The sequence below is a fragment of the Mercenaria mercenaria genome, chromosome 1 (genome assembly GCF_021730395.1).
Source record: "Mercenaria mercenaria strain notata chromosome 1, MADL_Memer_1, whole genome shotgun sequence".
In the NCBI taxonomy this organism is placed as follows: domain Eukaryota; kingdom Metazoa; phylum Mollusca; class Bivalvia; order Venerida; family Veneridae; genus Mercenaria; species Mercenaria mercenaria.
This window is the reverse complement of record NC_069361.1, coordinates 113,437,610-113,461,128: the sequence shown is the minus strand read 5'-3', so window position 1 is coordinate 113,461,128 and position 23,519 is coordinate 113,437,610. Positions and strand designations below refer to the sequence as shown.

At 35.3% G+C, this 23,519-nt stretch overlaps 1 protein-coding gene across 9 annotated transcripts in view; it reads right to left on the bottom strand.

The window, feature by feature from the left end:
* LOC128547774 (golgin subfamily A member 5-like) overlaps window positions 1–23,519 on the bottom strand; it is a 35,129-nt gene that overhangs the window by 10,101 nt on the left and 1,509 nt on the right. For 7 of the 9 annotated variants that reach the window (XM_053520975.1, XM_053520967.1, XM_053520957.1 and 4 more), the window contains exons 2-10: window positions 21,567–22,106; window positions 20,730–20,780; window positions 11,123–11,353; window positions 10,398–10,617; window positions 8,918–9,041; window positions 3,107–3,203; window positions 2,058–2,164; window positions 847–1,014; window positions 36–164 (exon numbers count right to left, since the gene is read on the bottom strand). In XM_053520975.1, the coding sequence (XP_053376950.1) occupies window positions 36–164; window positions 847–1,014; window positions 2,058–2,164; window positions 3,107–3,203; window positions 8,918–9,041; window positions 10,398–10,617; window positions 11,123–11,353; window positions 20,730–20,780; window positions 21,567–22,086 (1,647 nt within the window). In that variant the 5' untranslated portion in view covers window positions 22,087–22,106. The remainder of the gene's footprint in view (window positions 1–35; window positions 165–846; window positions 1,015–2,057; window positions 2,165–3,106; window positions 3,204–8,917; window positions 9,042–10,397; window positions 10,618–11,122; window positions 11,354–20,729; window positions 20,781–21,566; window positions 22,107–23,519) is intronic. The other 2 variants (XM_053520987.1, XM_053520995.1) reach the window with 1 other exon arrangement.

Below are 23,519 nucleotides of genomic sequence, written 5' to 3'. Positions count from 1 at the left end.
TCTGTGACAGTTTACAGCATTTAAACAAAAATTACCCTTTTCTGTTTGAGTAGTTCCTGTTCAGCATCTTCCCTCCTCTGTTTCTCCTCACTTACATTGTCCTCCAGTGATCTAATTGTGTCCTTGGCTGTGTCATCTTCTTGCTGCATCTGTGACTCTACATCCTGAAATTTGTAAGAATTACCGTATAACCTCTGTTAAAGACACCTCTATACTGCAACAGCCTCTGTACAAGGACAGACATTGCTTTTCCCATTAAATAAAATTCTTAATGAAAATACCTCTCCAGTGCAAACATAACAAACAAATTTTTGCATTTTAGTGTTTGCTAAAGAGAGGTTTAAGAGAGGTTTGAGATTTACAAACATCAAATTTTTCCACTAACTGTTAAATTTTATGCATTTGGTAACAGAAAGAAAGTTGTTATGCCGCTTGTTCCAGACATAGAATTTACATGTGGGCTCTTCAAAAACTGACTGTTCATAGAACATTATGATACAGTTAAAGCATAAAATTCCATAACAGAAGTGAGGATTACATATGACTTGCAAGATTAACAGCTTTTCTGACATTTCTTATAATGTTTCATTTTTCAACAGAAAGCAACCATTCTTTGATTGTGTTCAAAAATGTCTATTAAAAAGTTTTCAGTATGAACTGGATTATTAAAATTCTTCAAGAGTAAAAGGAGTAAACAATCAACAGAATGTCTAACAAAATATTTGGCAGCAAGCAACATTAAACACTTACACCAACTTAATTTAGAACTGAATGGCCTTAAGTAAATATCTATTTAATAGACTGGATTTCAACCCAGTAACATATAACAGAAAAGAAGTAACTTACAGCAAGTTCCACCCTGAGATTCTCTACTGTCATTCTAGCTTGTTGTATTTCCTCCTTAAACATATCACGTTCCTGCTTCACAGTGTCGTATTCCAGACTTGACACTCCTGCTGCTTCCCCCGAGGCTCCTGAACCCTCCCGTAAACTGGCTATCAGTCGCTCCTTCGACTAAATATCAGATAAAGCACTAGACTATAAATTCATTTGAAATAAATGTGGTAATGAATTTCTAAATGCAAAGTACTGTGTAACCTCTGATACTGGCACTACTAGTACCTTCCTACTAGAGCAAATATTTTCTTTTAAACTTGACAACAATCTAGTCTAATAAATATCTCCAGGGCAGCCACTTCTTTCAACAAACAAAGATCGTAGTTCCAAGTGTTCTTCTTTCTGCAGAGGACGCAGTGTAGACATATACCATTAACAAGAGTTTCAGTGTACTAATAAGACTGACTGAACCATCTGCCATTATTTTATACAAAATTTATTTTAGGTTGATTGTGAAGGAAGATCTACAACTTATATTAATCACTCTCGACACCTCAATCCTGATGGAATCCATCACCACGAGGATATGAGAGAAGAGGCCAGTTTCCCTTTTAATGCTGAGCACCAAGCAAGGGAGCTACTGGTACCATTTTTCGTGTTTTTGGTATGACGCGGCCAGGGATCAAACCCACGACCTCCCAAACTCGAAGCGCATGCTCTACCACTAGGCCATAGAGGCGGTTTAACTACCGTTAATTAACATGGGTTGAAAATATAACTTGGTGAAGCATTCTCACTGGCTTGTTAACCCTTACCCTGCTAAATTTCTATAATGAACTTGTCCATCTTCCAATTTGGACAGTACCATTAACTGTTAAAAGGGGTGCGTACTTGAAATAATTACCACAGGGTCATTGTGGATCCTCCTACATTAAAGCTAAAAAGTTTCCATATAACCTTAACCAATATGTAACTAAACAGCAACAACAGATGAGGTATTGGTGGTTCTAATGAAGAACAATACTGTACAGTGTTCTTGAAGTTCATACATTCAGCATCTTTACTATGTAAGGACTACTCAATGTTCTTCACCAACTACTTGTGCTTGTTCCAAATAGGTAAAAGATGTACTAGATCCTTACTTCAACATGTTGCATGTCAACATCACCTAGCAGTTATATACCACGCACAAAAACAAAATCTATTATTGAATGCTTTACCTGGAGAATTCTTGTTGCTTTTTCTTTATACTCGGAGAGTTCTTGTTTTGCAGCATCTAAATTACTTCTCATTGACTTCACTTGATTATTTAACTCTATCACTCTGCCTGTAAATATTTATTTGATCAATGAAACATTTCAGAAACTGAGTTGCTGTGTATAGTTTAATGGCACTGGCTTGCAGATCGTTGAATTTTTTTTTTTTTTTAAGATATCTGGAAATTAATGCTGTATTTCTTAAGAATGCTTTGAAACTTAATTACTGACAGACTATATGTTATGGAAACACAAGAGATTTAGTTGTTTTCACTACTTTTTATGATGATAATTGGAAAGTGTTTGTAACGCTTTACTCGAGGTAAATCGCCTCGATCATACATATCTATACTTAACACGCAATGAACACTAAATCCTCCATAGCGGTATTGGTAATGACAGCAGAAAATTTCTTTATTGCCGCAGCAGTCTGGGTTCAATTCCCGAAGTGGTCATCATTTTTTCTTGATTTGGCATTTTTAAGATAGTTTAGAAACAAAAACTCATATTCTAATGTTCATAATATGACCAAACTTCAGTTTGAAAGAAATATCAATTTTTGGGCCAAAATCTGGAGGTTAGTGCCTTTAAAATTATTTTAACAGCTTAACCTTGTTTCTTGCAAAAAATGATATTAAATTTCAATGGACTGTTATTAGTACTATCAAACTCCTACAGTCAACAGAGGCCTCAACACTAAGTGGTAAAGGTTGCTGATTTTGAATAATTTTTTCCTCATCACTGTATGCTCAAAACCTCCCTGCGGGTGTAGAATTCTTTCATGTGAGAAAGCCCTCTGGTCACTGTTGCTATCGAGGTGCCCACTTCTGCATGAAATAGTCCCTGGAGGGGCACCTAATGTCTTTGTTTGCCATGACAAGCTTGAAAGTTGCCATGTGCCCTTAAACTGTGTCCGTGTGACATTAAAGAAAAACAAATACGACAGTAAACAGTGTCCAATTAAAGTCAATTATCATCATTTAAACATGCCTCAGCAATGATTTTCTACCTACTTTTTTCATCACTGTATTTTTTCTCAGCTGTTGCGAGTGCTTCAGTAAAACTCCTCTGTTCTTCTTCCATTCTTGCTTGTCTCTCTGCTGCCTCTTGCTGAAAACACAAACATTATTTAACATGCTGCCTTTATAAACAATAAAATCTTGATGAATATGAAACAAGAGGGCCAAGATGGCCCTAGGTCGCTCACCTGAGAAACACACCATAACAGTGTAAACATGTTTGATCTAATGATTTCATGGAAAAAATATTCTGACCAACTATCATTAAAATTGGAGCAAAAAAAATCTTGAGTATAAATAAGTATTTTCTTTGATTTGACCTAGTGACCTAGTTTTTGACCCCAGACTACCCATATTCGAACTTGACCTAGATTTCATCAAGCCAACCATTCTGACCAAATTTTATGAAATCCAGTGTTACATGCAGTCCCTATTGCATACACAAGGTTTTTCCTTGATTTGACTTAGTGACCTAGTTTTTAAACCCAGATGACCCATATTCAAACTTGACCTAGATTTCATCAAGGCTATCATTCTGACAAAATTTCATGAAGATCAGTTGAAAAATACAGCCTCTATCACATACACAAGATTTTTCTTTGATTTAACCTAGTGACCTACTTTTTGACCCAGATGTCCCATAATTGAACTTGACCTAGATTTCATCAAAGCAATCATTCTGACCAAATTTCATGAAGATTAATTGAAAAATACAGCCTCTATTGCATACAGAAGGGTTTTCTTTGATTTGACCTAGTGACCTACTTTTTGAGTCCAATGACCCATAATCAAACTCAACGTAGATTTTATCAAGGCAATCATTCTGAGGAAATTTCATGAATATCAATTGAAAAATACAGCCTCTATCGCATACATAAGGTTTTTCTTTAATTTGACCTAGTGACCTAGTTTTTGACCTCAGATGACCCACATTCAAACTCGACCTAGATTTCATCAAGGCAATCATTCTGACTTAATTTCAGGAAGATCAACTGAAAAATATAGCCTCTATCGCATACACAAAGTTTTTCTTAGATTTGACCTAGTGACCTACTTTTTGAACCCAGATGATCCATATTCAAACTTCACCTATATTTTATCAAGGCAATCATTCTGATCAAATGTCATGAAGATCAATTGAAAAATACAGCCTCTATTGCATACACAAGGTTTTTCTTTGATTTGACCTAGTGACCTAGTTTTTGATCCGAGATGACCAATTTTCGAACTTGGCCTAGATTTTATCAAGGCAATCATTCTGACCAAAATTCATGAAGATCAATTGAACAAGAGCTGTCCGTAAGACAGCCAAGCTCGACTATTTGAAATATTGTCACAGAAGCAGGAAATTATTAACCAAAATGTTAAATATCAAAAGAGTTTTAAGTTCGAAAGGGGACATAATTTGACCAAAATACATATCAGAGTTATGGGACTTGGTGCTATCAACTAGTTTTATAACTCCAAAGAAACATGTTAAGTTTCAATTCAATATCTGCATTAGTTTTGGGGATAGTAACTTGCATGTAAAACTTTAACCAGAATTTTCTAAGTCCAAAAGGGGGCATAATTTGCTCAAAATACATGTTAAGAGTTATGGAACTTGACCCAGTGAGGTTGGTAATTGACATAGAAAAAAAATAAGTAAGTTTCAAAGCTATATGCCTTTTGGTAATAGCTGTATGTACTTGCACGCAAAACTTTAACCAGGATTTTCTAAGTCCGAAAGGGGGCATAATTTGCCCAAAATACATGTCAGAGTTATAGGACTTGGTGCTATCAACTAGTTTTATAACCCCGAAGACACGCGTGAAGTTTCAATTTAATATTTGTAGTAGTTTTGGAGATAGTTACTTGCATGTAAAACTTTAACCAGGATTTTCTAAGTCCAAAAGGGGGCATAATTTGGCCAAAATACATGTCAGAGTTATGGGACTTGACCCAGTGAGGTAGGTAATTGATCTAGAAAAAGAAAAAATAAGTTTCAAATCTATATGCCTTTTAGTAACAGCTGTATGTACTTGCACGCAAAACTTTAACCAGAATTTTCTAAGTCCAAAAGGGGGCATAATTTGGCCAAAATGAAGGTCAGAGTTATGGGACTTGGTGCTATCAATTAGTTTTATAACCCCGAAGACACATGTGAAGTTTCAATTCAATATCTGCATTAGTTTTGGAGATAGTAACTTGCATGTAAAACTTTAACCAGAATTTTCTAAGTCCAAAAGGGGGCATAATTTGCTCAAAATACATGTCAGAGTTATGGAACTTGACCCAGTGAGGTTGGTAATTGACCTAGAAAAAGAATAAATAAGCTCAAAGCTATATGCCTTTAAATGATAGCTGTATGTACTTGCATGCAAAAACTTAACCAAGGTGTGACGCCGACGCCGACGCCGACGCCAGGGTGAGTAGAATAGCTAGACTATTCTTTGAAAAGTCGAGCTAAAAATACAGCCTCTATCGCATACACAAGGTTTTTCTTTGATTTGACCTGGTGACTTAGTTTTTGATCTGAGATGACCCATTTTCGAAATCGGCCTAGATTTCATCAAGGTTATCATTCTGACCAATATTCATGAAGATTAATTGAAAAATACAGCCTCAATCGCATACACAAGGTTATTCTTTGATTTCACCTAGTGACTTAGTTTTTGACCCGAGATGACCCATTTTCGAACTCGGCCTAGATTTCATCAAGGTTATCATTCTGACCAATATTCATGAAGATTAATTGAAAAATACAGCCTCTATCGCATACACAAGGTTTTTCTTTGATTTGACCTAGTGACCTAGTTTTTGACCCGAGATGACCCATTTTCGAACTCGGCCTAGTTTTCATCAAGGTTATCATTCTGACCAATATTCATGAATATTAATTGAAAAATACAGCCTCTATCGCATACACAAAGTTTTTCTTTGATTTGACCTAGTTTTTGACCCCAGATGACCCATTTTCGAACTCGGCCTAGATTTCATCAAAGAATCACTCTGACCAAATTTCATGAAGATCAGTTGAAAAATACAGCCTCTTTCGCATACATAAGCTAAATGTTGCAGACAGACAGACGACAGACTACAGACGACGGACATTGAGCAATCAGAAAAACTCACCTGAACATTGCTCAGGTGAGCTAAAAATGAACTCAAACTGTGAAACTATTTAATTTCTAAGTTTTACTTCAAATGAAATACAAATGAAGATGGGTGGAAATACTATTTATTCCTTTGTATTCAATTTCATGGATTGACACAACCCTGAATTTCACAAAAAGTAGTCCCCTATACAAACAATTATCATTTCAAAGTGTTTTTACGTGACACTATTGAAGTACTAGAAATTTAAAACAAATACATGAAAATGCATTCTTCAATCAACATTTAACAGTCTTCCAATACAAAATTCTCTAGTATTTGTGTTAGAGTCACTTTTTAATAACGGACCGTTATGGGGTCAATTACTTTAAATTACAATTACATTGAGAAATGGCCAATTTAATTACAATTACCATTACATGAAATTTAGCAATGTAATTAATTAAATTACAATTACATTGCAAATTGTAATTAATTACATTCAATTACAATACCAAATATGGCGCTTCTTACATGAACACTGTAGCAAAGTTCTTTACTTTGTACTACATATACATAATAATTCACCTGTAAACTGATTTCAATTATTTCAAAATTGAATTTAAGCTCAAAGTAAAATGTGTATTTGCGGGAGTACATCACTCAGTCTTTAATATTTTTGCAAAAGGAGATAAAAGTCAACCCTACTTAATAGTTAATACATTGTCAAGCAGAATTTGGTTAGAGAAGATGCATGTAAAGTCAGATATTTCTCTGAGGTCTGAATTCCTCTGAAGTTTATGTGATCATGGTTCCGCAATATGTTTCAAATTTAACTAGTATAGTACAGTATTTAACCATTTACCTTTAAACATAATTATATTAATAAAGTTTTTATCCTTAACACTACATGTTATCCGAAGGACCACATTGAAAATATGTTGTAAGACATTCATGAGCCGCCCTAGAATAACTATGTCACTAAAACTGTAGAATACTCATTAATGTCTACAACAATTATATTTTTTATCTTGTTAGAACTATGGTGTCAAATGCTATGTGGTTTGTATCATTTAATACAACGAATTTTATCACAGATAAAAAACAATGATAAAACTAAATGCTAAGCATTTCAATTTTTGCTCCAATAAAAATCTAAATAATAATGATGCAAATAACAATTTCAAATCATAATTTGATCATTTTCTCAAAGAACATAGTGACAAACACCATCAAAGATTACCAGCTGGTTCCAAAAAACAATTATATCAGAACAAAGGAGCTACAGTCTAACCTGTACTAACGGTCACCTCTGATCAGCGGTCACCTCCGTTTAGCGGTCATTTTATGACGCCCCCGAAGGATTTTCCTCTATTTTATCACTTTATTCAGCGGCCACCTGCCGTCCGCAGCCAGTGGCCACCGAAATTGCCTCTCGACCGCCATATTTGACCCCTTTCAGTGGCCATTCTTCTTCCAAAACCAATTATTTTTAGGCGATAATCGCCGAAGATACCCGATTTTTGAGAAGCATGTGATTGCTAAGTTTCGCGTGACTTCACCACAAGAACGACAAAATGACATGAGCTTCTCAATTAAAACTGATAACCAAAGATGTAATCCCCTTTTTGTTATGATCAAATGGCCAGTAATTTGGGGCAATTAGCGTGTCACCTCGTGTCAATTTTGTTGTTCACAGTTTGATCTCGGTTAAAGATAATACTCGATAACTAATTAGTAGCATAATATTTGTGATTTTTTTATACTTCTGTCATCAAAATACTATTAAATTCATAAGAAATTAATTGTGTTTGAAAAAATATAAACCACTCTATCTTTTACGGAACGTAAAGGCAATCTTAGATTTTAGCGTAAACAATAAGCGCAGAGAGTAGCTTCCCTTACCAAAATGGTGAAAATTGTAAACAAATTTGTTTTGAAGTTGGAAAATTGTCTGTAACAATTTTTATTGTAAAAAAAACACGCCGGAGTTTTAGATTGCTAAGAAGACAATTCGTATTGCGAAGGCAAATGCACGTCATTGTATCCTGGTAAAATAATAATAGAAAACCGAAAAAGAAATGGGTCGAAAGGCTAAACTGGTCAGAAGTCTGAAAAATAAATATACTGGCTGCACTTGCAATCAGCGGTCACCTGGCTTAAGCGGCCAATTTGTCTGCTTCCCCAGCTGGCTGCTTAAGACAGGTTGGACTGTATATCCAAGGCATTAACACCTACCATAATATTCTATTGTTATTTTTCACAGCTATGAAATGCAAGTTAGCATGTTAAAGTGAATTGTCACTGGTAATAAACATATATAATATACTATTTGTTCAACAACCTGGATTAGCATGTGCCATGTAATTGGAATGTAATTAATTAAATTACAATTACATGTAATTGATAAATGACCCAATTACAAATTACATTCAATTACTTAGGAAATGTAATTTGATTGCACTTAATTACAATTACATTTTTAATTACCCCAGGTCTGATAACAGTATCAGATTAAATGACAGAATGCATCCTCTAAGATTTTAAATCAAATATTTTCTTCTCAATGAAACTAGCAAATTTAGCACAAAGGACTAAAGTAAGCCATAAGAGGCTATGAATGTCTTAGTCGCTGAAACAGAAATCAACTTTCCAAGCTCTAAGGAAGGTATGCAAACTTGTGTGCATTCTAAAGGTCCTCTCTTAAACTGAAATAAACAAAAAGTTTACCCTGGCCATTTTGTTAGACTCTTGTTCCCTCTCTAAGGTAGCCTCAACCTCGGTCAGTTTCTGTCTCAATGAGTCTAGAGCCTGGCTGTGTATACCACTAGAATCTGTGTGGTCCCGCAATATTCTGTAAATATATTGCACACATAATAAAACTGTAAACTTAATGTTAAAGATTACAAGTTTTAATATTCCTAACACCTTGATTTCATCTTCTCATCTTTATAACTGCATGGAAAATATCACAAATTATTCTATATCTGTTTTATCTAAAATCCTGTATTTTCTGTATTTGGACACACGTGCATACAAAAAATCCTGTATTTTCTGTATTTGGACGGTTTAACAGTCCCATGTTAAACATACGATAAAGCCCAAAACGCGTGAAAAATGTTCCAAATGTAAGTTGGATGAAGTAGGTGCTCTTTGTACAGAGTTTGATTATGCGTCTTGAAATCAGGATTTAATTGTCGTTTGTTTGTTTACAACACACAAAACGATTCAAGTGATGGCAATGCTATCTGATTTAGAACAAGTTTCAGAAGAAGAAGAACAGGTATTCCCAAATAGAAATTATTTAGATCTAGATCTATACAGATATAATTGGAAGAAAATCTTATTGACTGGAAAAATCTATTATTTTGTAACAGGCTGAGAAAATTTTGAATGGCGGTGGCTAGGGGTCTGGTAACCAGACCTCTAGACAACCCGTACAGGAAAATTGCAAATTTAGCCTTGTCCGCTCTCTAAATCCAACAGTTTTCATCCGATCTTCACCAAACTTGCTAACAATGTTTGTGGGCATAATATCTTGGCGTATTATGCAAACACTCGATATATATATATATATATTTGCACTCATACCAAGCTGGGAAAATACAGAAAAGACAGGAATACAATATTCAGTGAAACATTTTTCATTTAAACTAAGATAAAATAGATATAGAATAAAAAGGTTATTTAACATTGTACTGTATAATATGGAGATATATTTGGACGAGTACCCAGCTGAGAAAACCATATTGGACGAGCCGCTGGGTACTCGTCCAAATATATCTCCGTATTGTACAGTACAATGTTAAATAACCTAATAATATTTTCACTTTATAATGGTTTTATTTTCTTCAGCATTTAAAACATTACACAGAACTAGAATTCAATTTCATGAATTGACATGAAAATCAGTGCCCAACAAACAGTAATGATTTTATGAAAGCAGTCTTAGCTATAGCTATGCCAATAAAATCACAACCTACCGTATACTGTCAACATGGTTCAAAACTGGATAATAGAAGCAGAATGTACTGCAAGACTGTACAATTTCAAAGCAACACAGACCAATGTCTGCTAATATCTTTCTGCCTCTTAACCTTGTCAATACATAAATTTAAATGGTACTTTATTAAATACTGTTCCCATACTGAAGATCAATGATTGACTGTGACTTAACAAAAATTTGTGAAAGAAAAAAAAGCAACAATACCTTTCCTTATCAGACTTTAAACTGTCCAGGTTTTTCTGCCTGTTTTGTAACTCCCTGTCTGCTTCTTCAAGCCTTATCCTTAACACCCCGAGCTGTGTGTCTTTGGCCCCAATGGCCTCCATCAAATCTTGTTCCCTATTCTGTAATTCCCTCACAGACTGGTCTGATTTAGATGCATTTCGAGACTGCTCTTTCAGTTTGTCTCGCAATTTTGCTAAATCTGAAATTTACAGAATAAAAACACATTCAGTCATATCTATATACACTGTAAATATAAAATATAGATACAAAAGACTGTTCACCAAACTACTTTATTTGCTTATTCTATTTCAATGTACATACAGCATCGTTACATTCAGCACATACGTATAATAAGATGCACAACAGCTTGCCATAGCAAGATTGATTCTTTTTAAAATTAATTTGTCAGAAATATGTTCTAAAAGAAATATACAAAAGCAAAAACATGTGTGCACTATGGCCATGACATAAAAAAAGGTAGATTGACTTGTACGCTGTTGTCTGACTATACATTTCTGTTTTGATCCATAAATGTTTCAGGACATCTTAGTTAACTAAGAAACCATTTACAAGTATATCTTTTCTGCTTATTATATAGTTCTGAATAAAACATTTGCATTATTTTTGGACTAAAATTAATGTTAGTGATATCACTATGAGTTGTCTGATTTGATTTCCAAATCATAATGTAAGAGTTACCTTACCTGATTCTGAATCCTTTGCTCTCTGTACCAGAGATGTCATTTCTTGATTCAAAGATGCAATCTCATTTTTCAACAGTCTGTTCTCCAGATCCAGTGATGATGATGACATGGGATTATCCCTCGATTCTAAGTCTTGGTTGCTATGGACACTGTTGCTAGGGGACTGATCTTGCATGGCATCTTCTAGAGCCGCCATGTCCATATCAGTGGGACTACCTCTACTATCACTACCTGCATGGTATAATATGGAATTAGATGAAATAACAGTGTTTTCTTGTATTATAAGATTTATTTGCTATACTGTCAAATTATTTAATTCTATGGGCATAAAATTTCATGGTTTTGGATGAAACTGCTATTTCATGAGGATATGAATTCATGGATTTCAACTCTTGAAGATAAAATGAACGATAATTGTATTTTTTCATGGCATTTTTAGTTCATGGATTGATGCAACCATGAGATTTAGTGCCTCATGAATATTAATGATTTCATAATTTTAGGTTTACAAGGCTGAAACAGAGTAATTTTAAGACATATCCCAGTTTCTGTTGTACACACCAGAATTTAGGGAGCATGTTGACTGTACTCTTGACTTGAATTTTTTTAAGGGGTTCAAAAAGCCTTTTTTATATCCTCAAAAATATTTAATACTTAAGAAAGGTAGGGCTGTCACTGACGGCAAATTTTTTATCACATGGCAGGGCGCACCCAAACCAAATTTCATGACAAAGAAACTACACATAGCATTTATAATTTAGAAACTTTCTAGTTATATTCAGTACATGAAATTTTCTGCTTTTTTCATTTTAAGAAATATCTAGGTTATTTTTTTTCTCTACATTTGTCCTTTTTATTGATTTGGTATCCCGAAATTATGTATCAATATACATCTATCATTGACTTCACCGTATTGTCAATACATTGCCTGGCATCTTAATTAAAATTCTACACAGCTTATAAGTTTTTGTTAAAAACAGAATTAGCAGCTGCATAACAGAGAAAATGCATAATAAAATGCTTAGAAAAACACAACTTTCAATAATACACATGAATTTATATAGCCATTGCTATAAAGGGAGGTATTGAAAACAATGGATACAAAAATACTTCCTACTATGTTAATGAAAAACTCAAATTTATGACAAAATATAGGAGAAAACAATTATTGAAAATAGGATTTAACACAAAATTAATGCATTTCATCTTCATAGCAAAAATGGTGGCAATCACTCTTCAAACAAAGGCATTCTGACCCTTCAATGATGTCATACTGACAGCCCTAGCTCAAAGTTTGTTTTTGTAACCTAATAAGAAATAAGAAATAATGCTGGTATTAAGTGTTTGTCGGCATGACTTTTTTAAACGATTAGTGCCTATGTGATTATTCATTATTCATAAAACGTTATCAACAAGAGCTGTCCGTAAGACAGCGCGCTCGACTTTTCTCAGTGCTTGACTCTGAATTAGAGCTTTGCCAGTAAAAAAAAATTCCAAGTTAAAAAGGGACATAACTCTGTCAAAATTAAATCAGAGTTATGGGAATTGTGTCTCCTGGTGTAGACTTTGATAGTTAATCACTATTTTGAGTCTCAAGTCAAAAGCTTTAATAGTAACAGAGATGACTTTATCAAAAATTTTAACAAAAAATTATGTTAAAAAGGGGCATAATTCTGTCAAAATTCATATCAGAGTTATGGTGATTGATTCTCCTGGTGTAGACTTTGATGGTAAATAAGTATTCTAAGTTTCAAGTCAAAAGCTTTGATAGTAACAGAGATATTTGACTTTATCAAAAACTTTAACCATAAATTCTAAGTTAAAAAGGGGCATAATTCTGTCAAATTTAAATCAGAGTTACGGGAATTTATTTCTCCTGGTGTAGACTTTGATAGTAAATAACTATTTTAAGTTTCAAGTCAATAGCTTTGATAGTAACAGAGATATTTGACTTTATCAAAAACGTTAACCAACGGCGACGCCAACGCCGACACCGGGGCGAGTGCAATAGCTCTACTTTTCCTTTGAACTAAAAAGAAATACTGAGGAAAAACCTGCATTCCAAAACAGATAAATTTCAAAAAGGAAATATATTGCTCTTTAAAATTATCATAAAAAGTAGGACACTACTACATGTATTCATTCCATCTAAAAGAGTTTTCTGCGAATAACAACTTTATTCTGCAAGATCCACTTATAAACTATATATTGTTCTAAAGGTCACCAAGGGCGGTAAAGATCTTTTTGAATATTTAAAAATATCTTCAACAATGTCAACTTTATGGCCAAAAATGGCTTTTCCCATTCTTAAAATTGGGGAAAAATCACAATCTCTTAAACAACATTTTTCTACAGAAAGTTTACAAATATTTTACAAGGAAAAGTTGCTTTTATACTAACCAAAATATCCTGAAAGTATACAAAAAAAAAAAAATCAAAATTGATTTTTAGAAAAAATTCTTTCTGTCAAAAATGGTTGAAATTTACAAATGAAAATACCCCCATGAAAATTGTTTTTTGACAATAAATTCAAAACTAATCAAGATATTTTAAAATTTATTTCTAACTGCCACCCTAAGAGTTCTTTAGAATGATATAATGCAATGGTACTGTCATATACTGAAGGAGTAATCTGGGAAAAACCTTGATATGGAATAGGTGGATCAAGCAATATAATATCAGTGCTATCAGAAAGAACACTAAAGAAGAAAAAAACAATGACTATGCAATTCTGAATTCACACTGTTTACGTTAGAGGTACTGAGGTGCAAATAAACTTGTGAAAAAGAAACCCAGTCATTTGCAAATTGCCCAGTTAAATTAGTAGACATTTATTTAAGAAATGAAATATTTCTCCGGTGTTTGTGCAAAATGAACAACATAAAAGGATCGGCAAATCCATGTTTAATTTGCCGTTCCTATTCTGTCATTCATTTCGCATAAGCTCTGAAAAAAAAAAATCATTTTTTTATATTTACATTATATTTCTTTTCCATTTACCCGGTATAAATAAGATTATATTTTTTAATTGCAAACATTTTGTTGCATTTAACATTAGAATCAGCTTCCTGGCCATTCTATTCACCAGAGTGAGACAGAACAACTATGACATCATCTAAGAAACGTTCTCCCTGACTATACGCGGACGTCGTCAGAACAGCGGCCCGTTATCACTAGGCAGCGTTGTCGTAGCTTTGGCGCCTTTCCTTCTGCTGTTCATACAAAATGAACATCATAATTTTCAATGGAAAAGAATAGGGTGTAGGTAAATATATGTTTTTGCATAGTGTATATTAATTCCATGAAATATTATCTATTCCTAATCAAACTAGCATACAAAACATGATATCAATACATAAGGAACGAAAGGAACTTTCCCGGGAATAACATAAATTTTTACTATTAAAATGCATTAAATTGCTACAAACATTCTATTTGTCATAAGCATAAACCAGGCAACCTCTGTAATTTTATGATAAAAGCATACTTTTATAGAAAAAGGCACAAATGGACCAAAGTCGCTCACCTAAGGAGTACCTTGACCTTTGACCTTGCTTCTTACTGAATTAATTGAACATCCATTAAGATAATTTTTATTAGTTATGTTTTTTTTAATTTTTGGCTTTGATGGCCCTTGAATGTGAAACCATCAGTACAAATCTGGGAGTGGTCCAACCATGACATTGTGTGCTACATATCAAGCCTGGTGAAGATCCATCAAGTAGTTCATGAAAAGTTCTAAATCAATTTAAAGACTTTTCTATTTTTAGCTCTGGTGGTCCCTACGACCAGCTAAACATTAAAAAAGATCTCTCCAAAGATGCTACAGACAAAGTTTTGTGAAGATCTTTCAAGTGGTTTATGAGGAGAAGTTAAGCTTTGTCAGTCCCTAAATGGGACCAAATGGAACAGTCAGAGCTGTCCGACAGAAAATGGCTAGGTCCGACAGGGAGGGTCGGGGCGTCTGACATTATGCCCGACATTGCGGAGCGGGTTGGTTTTGAAGAAGCCAAAGTATTTTTTTACAATGTAGTTTTGTTATGCACCTGTTCATTTTTCATCTATCTAATATCTAATTGTTTTTGTTTACTCTTAATGACGTCAGATGAGTTTCCATTCAGTCAAACTGTTTATCCTGGGTCGTCTGACTGAATGTCAGACAAGTCTTGAAACTTTTTAGCCATGATTGGATGTATCAAGCAGTTCATGCAAAAACAAATGGTTTAATTTTTTGTCTGATTTACTTCTTTCAGACCCTAAGAGGGGCCGAGGGGAAATATTTAAACAAGTTTGAGAGAGGTCCATATAAGGACGTTACAGAACAAGTAGTGCATCAGAAGTTGTTTAAAGTTTTCCTATTTTTAGCACTTGCAGGTCCTAAAATGGGCCAAGGGGAACCATTTGAACAAAACTGTGAGAAGTTCATACTAGGATACTGTAGAACAAGTTTAGCAAAGATCCATCAAGTGGTTCATGAGAAGCTGTTAAATGCTTTTGATATGTTTAGCTCTGACGGACCCTATATGGGACCAAGCAGAACTATCATATAAAACTGAAAGAAACAAGTGAATGAAGTATTGCCATGCAATACAAAGTCCCCTACTGGTAGGCACCTAATTTTTTCTACTGCAGTATAACATAATGAACTGATATCTGTCAATGATGTATAAACAATATTGTACTATATATACAATATGTTATAACCATGATAACAAAACACTTGGATTAAAATTTGCATGTATAAAAACCTACAGTTGTTTTCATATGGAATTTTTTTAGCCAATTATAAAAAAGTTATCATACAAGTTATTTATAGTATTATAGTAACAACAAAGGGAAATTAATCCTGAAAAAAAAAATCTATAAGTCCACACAAAACTCTTTACCAAGTAGAGATAGGTCAAAATACACCTAAAAATTCATTGTAACATGCATATTGTACCACAGAAAAGTGGTCTTGATTTTTCCCTACGGCCAGTAATAAAAAAGTAACATTATAGTCTATTTATAGTAATAACAAAGGGACGTAATTCTAAAAATCAAGGGTGCCTCATGGTGGTGAACATTTGTGCCAAGTTATATCAAAATCCCTCCAAGCATGAAGAATAATTGCTCTGGACACAGTTATTCTTAAATTTAACCTTAAGCCTCCAAGTATGACCTTGACCTTAGGCCTAGGACCTGGTTCTTGCGCACAACAATCCGTCTCATGGTGGTGAACATTTGCGCCAAGTTACATCAAAATCCCTCCATGCATGAAGAAAAAATGCTTTGGACAAAGTCATTTTTGTATCTGACCTTTGGCCTCCAAGTGTGACCTTGACCTTAGACCTAGGGCCTGGGTTCTGCGCAAGACATGTCTCATCTAGGGGAATATTTGTACCAACTGATATTTAAATCCTGTCTTGCATGACAAAGTTATAGACTGGACAGGAAAAAAATCCTACTGACCTTTGATCTCCAAGTATGACCTTGAACTTTAAGCTAGGGTTCTGGGTGTTGTGCAAGACACATCATCTCATCATGGAGAACATTTATGCCAAGTAATATTGTAATCCCTTGGTGGATGACAGAGTTCTGGACCGTACAGGAAAAAATTCATATTAACGTTTGACCTCCCATTGTGACCTTGACCTTTGAGCTAGGGGTCCGGGTTTTGCACATGTCACATCGTCTCATCATGGGGAACATTTGTGCCAAGTAATATTAAAATCCCTTCATGGATGGCAGAGTTATGGACCGGACAGGAAAAAAGCCCTGTTGACCTTTGACCCCCAATTGTGACCTAGACCTTTCAGCCAGGGGTCCGGCTTTTGCGCATGACACGTCGTCTCATCATGGGGAATATTTGTGCCAAGTGATATTAAAATCCCTTAATGAATGACGGAGTTATGGACCGGACACGAAACAGACCCTTTTCATGCCATGTTAACATTTGACTGCTAAGTGTGACCTAGACCTTTGAGCTAGGGGTCTGAAAGTTGTGCATGACACATCGTCTTATTATGAGGTACATTTGTGCCAAGTAATATTAAAATCCCTTCATGGATGGGAGAGTTATGGACCGGACAGGATAAAAGCCCTGTTGACCTTTGACCTTCAACTGTGACCTTGGTCTTTGAGCTACTGTCAGGGTCAGGGTTTTGCGCATGATATGTCGTCTCATCATGGGCAACATTTGTGCCAAGTAATATTAAAATCCCTTCATGGATGACAGAGTTATGGACCGGACACGAAATTGCGGACGGACAGAATGATGGAATGACGGAAAAGCGCATTCCTAAAGTCCCCGAAACTGGTTTTCAACCAGTTGGGGACTAAACAAGAGCTGTCGGATGACAGTGCGCTCAACTATTCGAAGAATTGATTGAAGAATGGGGTCAAAATATTTCCATAGATTTTCAGACAAAACAAAAGAGATCACAGAGTGATCTTGGCGCCCACCAATGTGCCATTTTTGAGTGTTCCAAATTTCAAGACTTACTGACTAGCTCAAGGTCAAATTTCATTTCCGTACACAACAGTGTGCATGTGGTCCAAATTCGAAAGCTGTAGCTTGAGAAATGTGAAAGTAGGTCACTAGATCAATTTCAAGGACGAAATGTGAAAGTAGGTCACTAGGTCAAAATCAAGGTCAAATTACACTTCAGAACACAAATTTATGCATGTGGTCCAAATTTAAAGCCTGTACCTTCAAAAATGTGAAAGTAGGTCACTAGGTCAATGTCAAGGTCAAAGTTTGTTTCGGTACACAATCCTATGCATGTGGTCTAAATTTGAAGCCTGTAGCTACAGAAATGTGAAAGTAGGTCACTAGATCAAAATCAAGGTCAAATTTTATTTCGGAACACAGAACTATGCATGTGTTCCAAATTTGAAGCCTGTACCTTCAAAAATGTGAAAGTAGGTCACTAAGTCAATGTAAAGGTCAAAGTTTGTTTCAGTACACAAAACTATGCATGTGGTCTAAATTTGAAGGCTGTAGCTTGAGAAATGTGAAAGTAGGTCAGTAGGTCAAAATCAAGGTCAAATTCCATTTCAGAACACGAAACTATGCATGTGGTCCAAATTTGAAGCCTGTACCTTCAAAAATGTGAAAGTAGGTCACTAGGTCAATGTCAAGGTCAAAGTTTGTTTCAGTGCACAAAACTATGCATGTGGTCCAAATTTGAAGGCAGTAGCTACAGAAATGTGAAAGTAGGTCACTAGGTCAAAATCAAGGTCAACTCATGTCAAGGTTCATCTTGCCACTCAAAACCATACAGTCATGTCGTCCAAATTTGAATGTTGTAGGTTATTGACAAGATTTTAAAATCTTTTCCCTATATAAGTCTATATGAACCATGTGAACCCCCAGGGCGGGGCCATATTTGACCCTAGGGGGATAATTTGAACAAACTTGGTAGAGAACCACTAGATGATGCTACATTACAAATGCCAAAGCCCTAGGCTTTGTGGTTTGGACTAGAAGATTTTCAAAGTTTTTCCCTATATAAGTCTATGTAAACCATGTGACCCCTGGGGCGGGGCCATATTTGACCCTAGGGGGATAATTTGAACAATCGTAGTAGAAGACCAGTAGATGATGTCATATACAAAATATCAAAGCCCTAGGCCCTGTGGTTTTGAACAAGAGGTTTTTCAAAGTTTTTCCCTATATAAGTCTATATAAACCATGTGACCCCCGGGGCGGGGCCATATTAGATCCCAAAGAAATAGTTTGAATCATCTTGGTAGAGGACCACTAGATGATGCTTCATACCAAATATCAAAGCCCTAGGCTCTGTGGTTTTGGACAAGAAGATTTTCAAAGTTTTTCCCTATATAAATCTATGTAAATTATAGAAATAAACAAAGGGCCATAACTCACTCATAAATTGTTGAACCAGTCTGATTTTCAGGGGGACACAACTATGGGTACCAATACATCATTCTGACAAAGTTTGGTTAAAATCCCCCCGGTAGTTTCTGAGGAGATGCGATAACGAGAAATTGTTAACGGACGGAAGGACGGACGGACGGACGGACGGACGGACGGAAGGACGACGGACCACGGACGCAGAGTGATTTGAATAGCCCACCATCTGATGATGGTGGGCTAAAAATGGATTAAACAAAACAATGTTCCTGTATTTGTGGATTTCGATTTGTCTTGCACTAAATGGCTATGTGTCACCATGATGGCAAATATGTTTAGTTATATGTTAGGCAAAATATGGACTTGTATGAAAAATTTAACTAATTTCCAAGTCCAAAAAGAGTCATAATTCAGTCAAAATAGTTGACAGAGTTATGTACTCTTGCCTACAGATGGAAATCATGTTGATAAACTACCTAGTGTTAAAAGTTTCAAAGCCACAGTTCAAATAGTTTTGAGAAAAAACTCACACTTGTAAGAAAAACTGAACAAATTTCCAAGTCCAAAAAGGACCATAATTCAGCCAAAATAGTTGTCAGAGTTATGTACTCTTGCCTACAGATAGAAATCATAATGATAAACAAGTGTTTAAAGTTTAAAAGCCATATGTCAAATAGTCTTGACAAAACATGGACATATACAAAACAGAACCAATTTCCAAGTCAAAAAAGATGACAGAGTTATCTACTCTTGCTGTCTGATAGAGACTACTATACTGAACAAGTTATAAAAGATTCAAAGCCATAATGTCAAACACTTTACACAAAATATAAACTGGTATGAAAAACTTAACCAAGATTTCTAAGTCAAAAGGGGCCATAATTCAGCCAAAATGCTTGATGGAGTTATGTACTCTTGCCTACAACTGGACATTGTGATGGTAAACAAGTGTTGAAAGTTTCAAAGCTTTTTCTCAATAGCCTTTGTCAAAATGTAGACTGGTACGAAAAACTTAACCAAGATTTCTAAGTCAAAAAGGGGCCATAACTGAACCAAAATGCTTGATGGAGTTATGTACTCCTGCCTACAACTGGACATGGTAATGGTAAAGAAGTGTTGAAAGTTTCAAAGCTTTATCTCAAAATACTTTGCCAAAATATGAACTGGTACGAAAAACTTAACCAAGATTTCTAAGTCAAAAGGGGCCATAATTCAGTCAAAATGCTTGACAGAGTTATGTACTCTTGCCTATAACTGGACATGGTGATGGTCAACAAGTGTTGAAAGTTTCAAAGCTTTATCTCAAAAGACCTTGTCAAAATGTGGACTGGTACAAAAAACTTAACCAGGGTGTGACGCTGACGCCGTGGTGAGTAGGATAGCTCTACTTATTCTTCGATTAGTCGAGCTAAAAATACAGGGATGCTTCAGACTAAATTTGGTGAAGACCTGTCAAGTGGTTCATGAGAAAAAGTTGCTTAAAGATTTTTTTATATTTTTAGCTCGGACGGCTTCTAAAAGGGGCCTACAGGAACCATTTGGATAAAACTGAGGCAGATCTATGCCTGGATGTTACGACAAAGTTTGGTGTAATTCTGACCAGTTGTTTCACAGAAGAAGATTTTAAAATAACAACGGAAACAGAACAATGGCTGCAATATCATCCACCTATACTAAAAGCTCTCCGTGTTCAGGTGAGCTAAAAAGCTAGCAGCAAATGTAAGAAGGGTTACGAAAATCACAACTTACTACTGAGAGTTTGTTTGTTAGTACTTTGTTCCTCAAGCATATCTTCAATATCTATCATGTAATTATCACAAAATGAAAAACATACAGAACAGTAAAAAACTGAAGAGCTTGGTTATTTTTTGCATAAACAGTTACAAATTCTGACTGCCTGGCACCAAGAAACTTGCAGAACAATAGCTCATAATTTGTAAATGTCTGTATTATAATGTAACAGCACTGTGTACTTTTTATGTTGATATACAAGTACTAAATATGAATACCTTCATTTACAAAGATTTTCCTATAAAACAGGTTTCTGACAACAAGAAATAACAAAAGAAGAAACAGTATTAAATATTAACAGATCAAGTTCATCATTCTAAAACATCTTGGATGTTTACATGTAACATCTTTCTAATCCTCATTTTAATATATTACCTGGACACTTAAACATCTAAATAGGTTGCATATGTCTAAATGTCAAACACATTTTATGTACAGACAACTTCTACAAAACATAAGTTTTAGCAAAATTGTGGGAGCATTACTTTTTCCAGAATAAGTGGGAAAAGGGAGTCACTTCAAAGTTTCCAAACAGTGTTACTGCAATAGCTCTAATTAATGTACAAGACGTGTTCAACTGATAAATTCAAATCTCAGAGCAGCATGCATAAGAATTTCATAAGTTTTGCAGTGTCTTGAAACTTAAGTCATTTGTCCTGTTGTCACACCTGTAATCTACAAGTTTAATAAAATAAGACAAGCTTGACTCAATTCTATAAATAAATTAGTACGTATTACTTATAAATGTGTACACTTTTTGTAAACAAACTAAGCTAAAATGTAGTTATTTTTTACCTGGCATTTCTACATGTACCATCGATGATCCACTACCAGATGATGATCCAGGGGCATCATTTTTCCCGCCTTTACTTGAGACCACGGATGAAGCACTAGACTGTCTGGAATGACGTGTGCTGTTAGCAGGTGTACTTTTTCGTCTGTCAGTCGGTTCTGGACTATTCAAAAACTCAAACAGAGCCTCGTCCTTATCAGTTTTCTTTTTTGTTGATGCAGGGTCTGTTTTAGGCTTGGTACTTGCCAAACTAGCATCTTGTGGTAATTCGTTGGACTGCTTACTTAAGTTACTGTCATATATTTTTGTTGCACTCTGGGAAGATGGCACTGACTTTTCTGGAGTTAAGAAGGGGGACCAACCAGATGATAAAGGTACAGTTTGTTCAGTTTTGACAGATTTTCTTGACAAGTTTGGTGAATGTCCTGATTCTTCATTTTCATGTAGCACTTTAGCAGCTGTTTGATCCAAGCTATTCAAAAAGTTCTCTGCTTTCCCAGTTAGGCCTGAGAGCCAAGCCATACTGTTCTTTTACTCCAAACCTTGAAAAAAGAGAATGTAAAAAAAAAAACAAATTATACATGCTGGCAATGTAAACAAAATTATTCAATACCAGGATTCTCGGAAATACCGGATTTGACGTCCCCTTATGCAGTATACGCGTGTTAAATGAAGCATGGGGGTCAATGGACCAAGTTTCTGCAGTGGGATGCAAGCTTTAACTCCAGAATTAATAGTTTACAAACACTTGTGAATATTAGTGGGTGGAGTCACCCGCTTTTCATCGATAGCCGCGAATAACCGATCATTGTTTCCCATTTGCACTACACCATGAGACAGGACGGCATTTGTATGATCTACGCAGTTACACGTAATTGCCGGGGTGTTTGCATAGGTGACAATCTCTGATTGTAAACCTTTAATTCCTAAAGTGTTTGATGTAACTTCGATTGTTTTCTCATGCACTAATTAGATGCTTAGAATTAAAGAGTATTTTAGAAAAAGTGATAAATAGTCTTAATTATGAATCTTCAAGTAATTTAAAGATGCTGTCGATGTCTACAACAGCGGCCAAAGTTTTGACGAAACTCTTACGTCTATCCATCAGTTTAGTTAAGACTGCAAATTCTTCAGCTCTGACTGTTTGAGAGTCCATGGACTGCAACTTAAAATTGCTAGTGAGAACCCTGCAGTACCAGTACTTTTTCTTAAAAACTGGCACATCAAAACTGGGGAAATGTCTTTAAGCTGATGTTTGTTGTTAAAAAAAGTAGGCCAGTTAATTTGCTACAATACTGACAACAATCTACAGTGCCATGCTACCATGACAATAAGGGTTCATTCTTAAAGATTCACACAGTGCCAATGTCCTTGCAATCTATAAGAAGGGTACTCATCACAAGGCTGCAAATAACAAACAAGTCTACCAAACCAGCATATGCTATACAGTATTCCAGCACGTTATATGGTATAATCTGTATATGCAGTTAAGCAACAACATTCTGAAACACCCTGATGGTCACCAAGTACTGAAGTAGTCCATGATTGCCAGCATAGTTTCTGGTCACAAGCTGGCTGACAATACATGTATGCCTGAGCTAGTGCCACTGTATCAGCCATCACTTGAATAGGGGACGCTGGTATCAGAAAGAGTAACTATGGTAAGGCTCTGTACTTTGGCCATTATTATTTAATCACCCAGGAACATTCACATTCATGTTTGCTGGCAACTGCATCCTTTAGTACAATGTAGCAACAACCAGTGGCAACAACAGTGATTTTTTTTTAAAAATTGTGAATGGGTCCAGTACCAGAAAAATTGTGAAAATTAGTGTCGTTTTTCTCAAAATTGTGATTTTCCCCCCCTTAACCCCATAGATACTCATTTTAACACATCTATGCATTAACCCACAGATACTCATTTTAACTCATCTATACACTACCCAACAGATGCT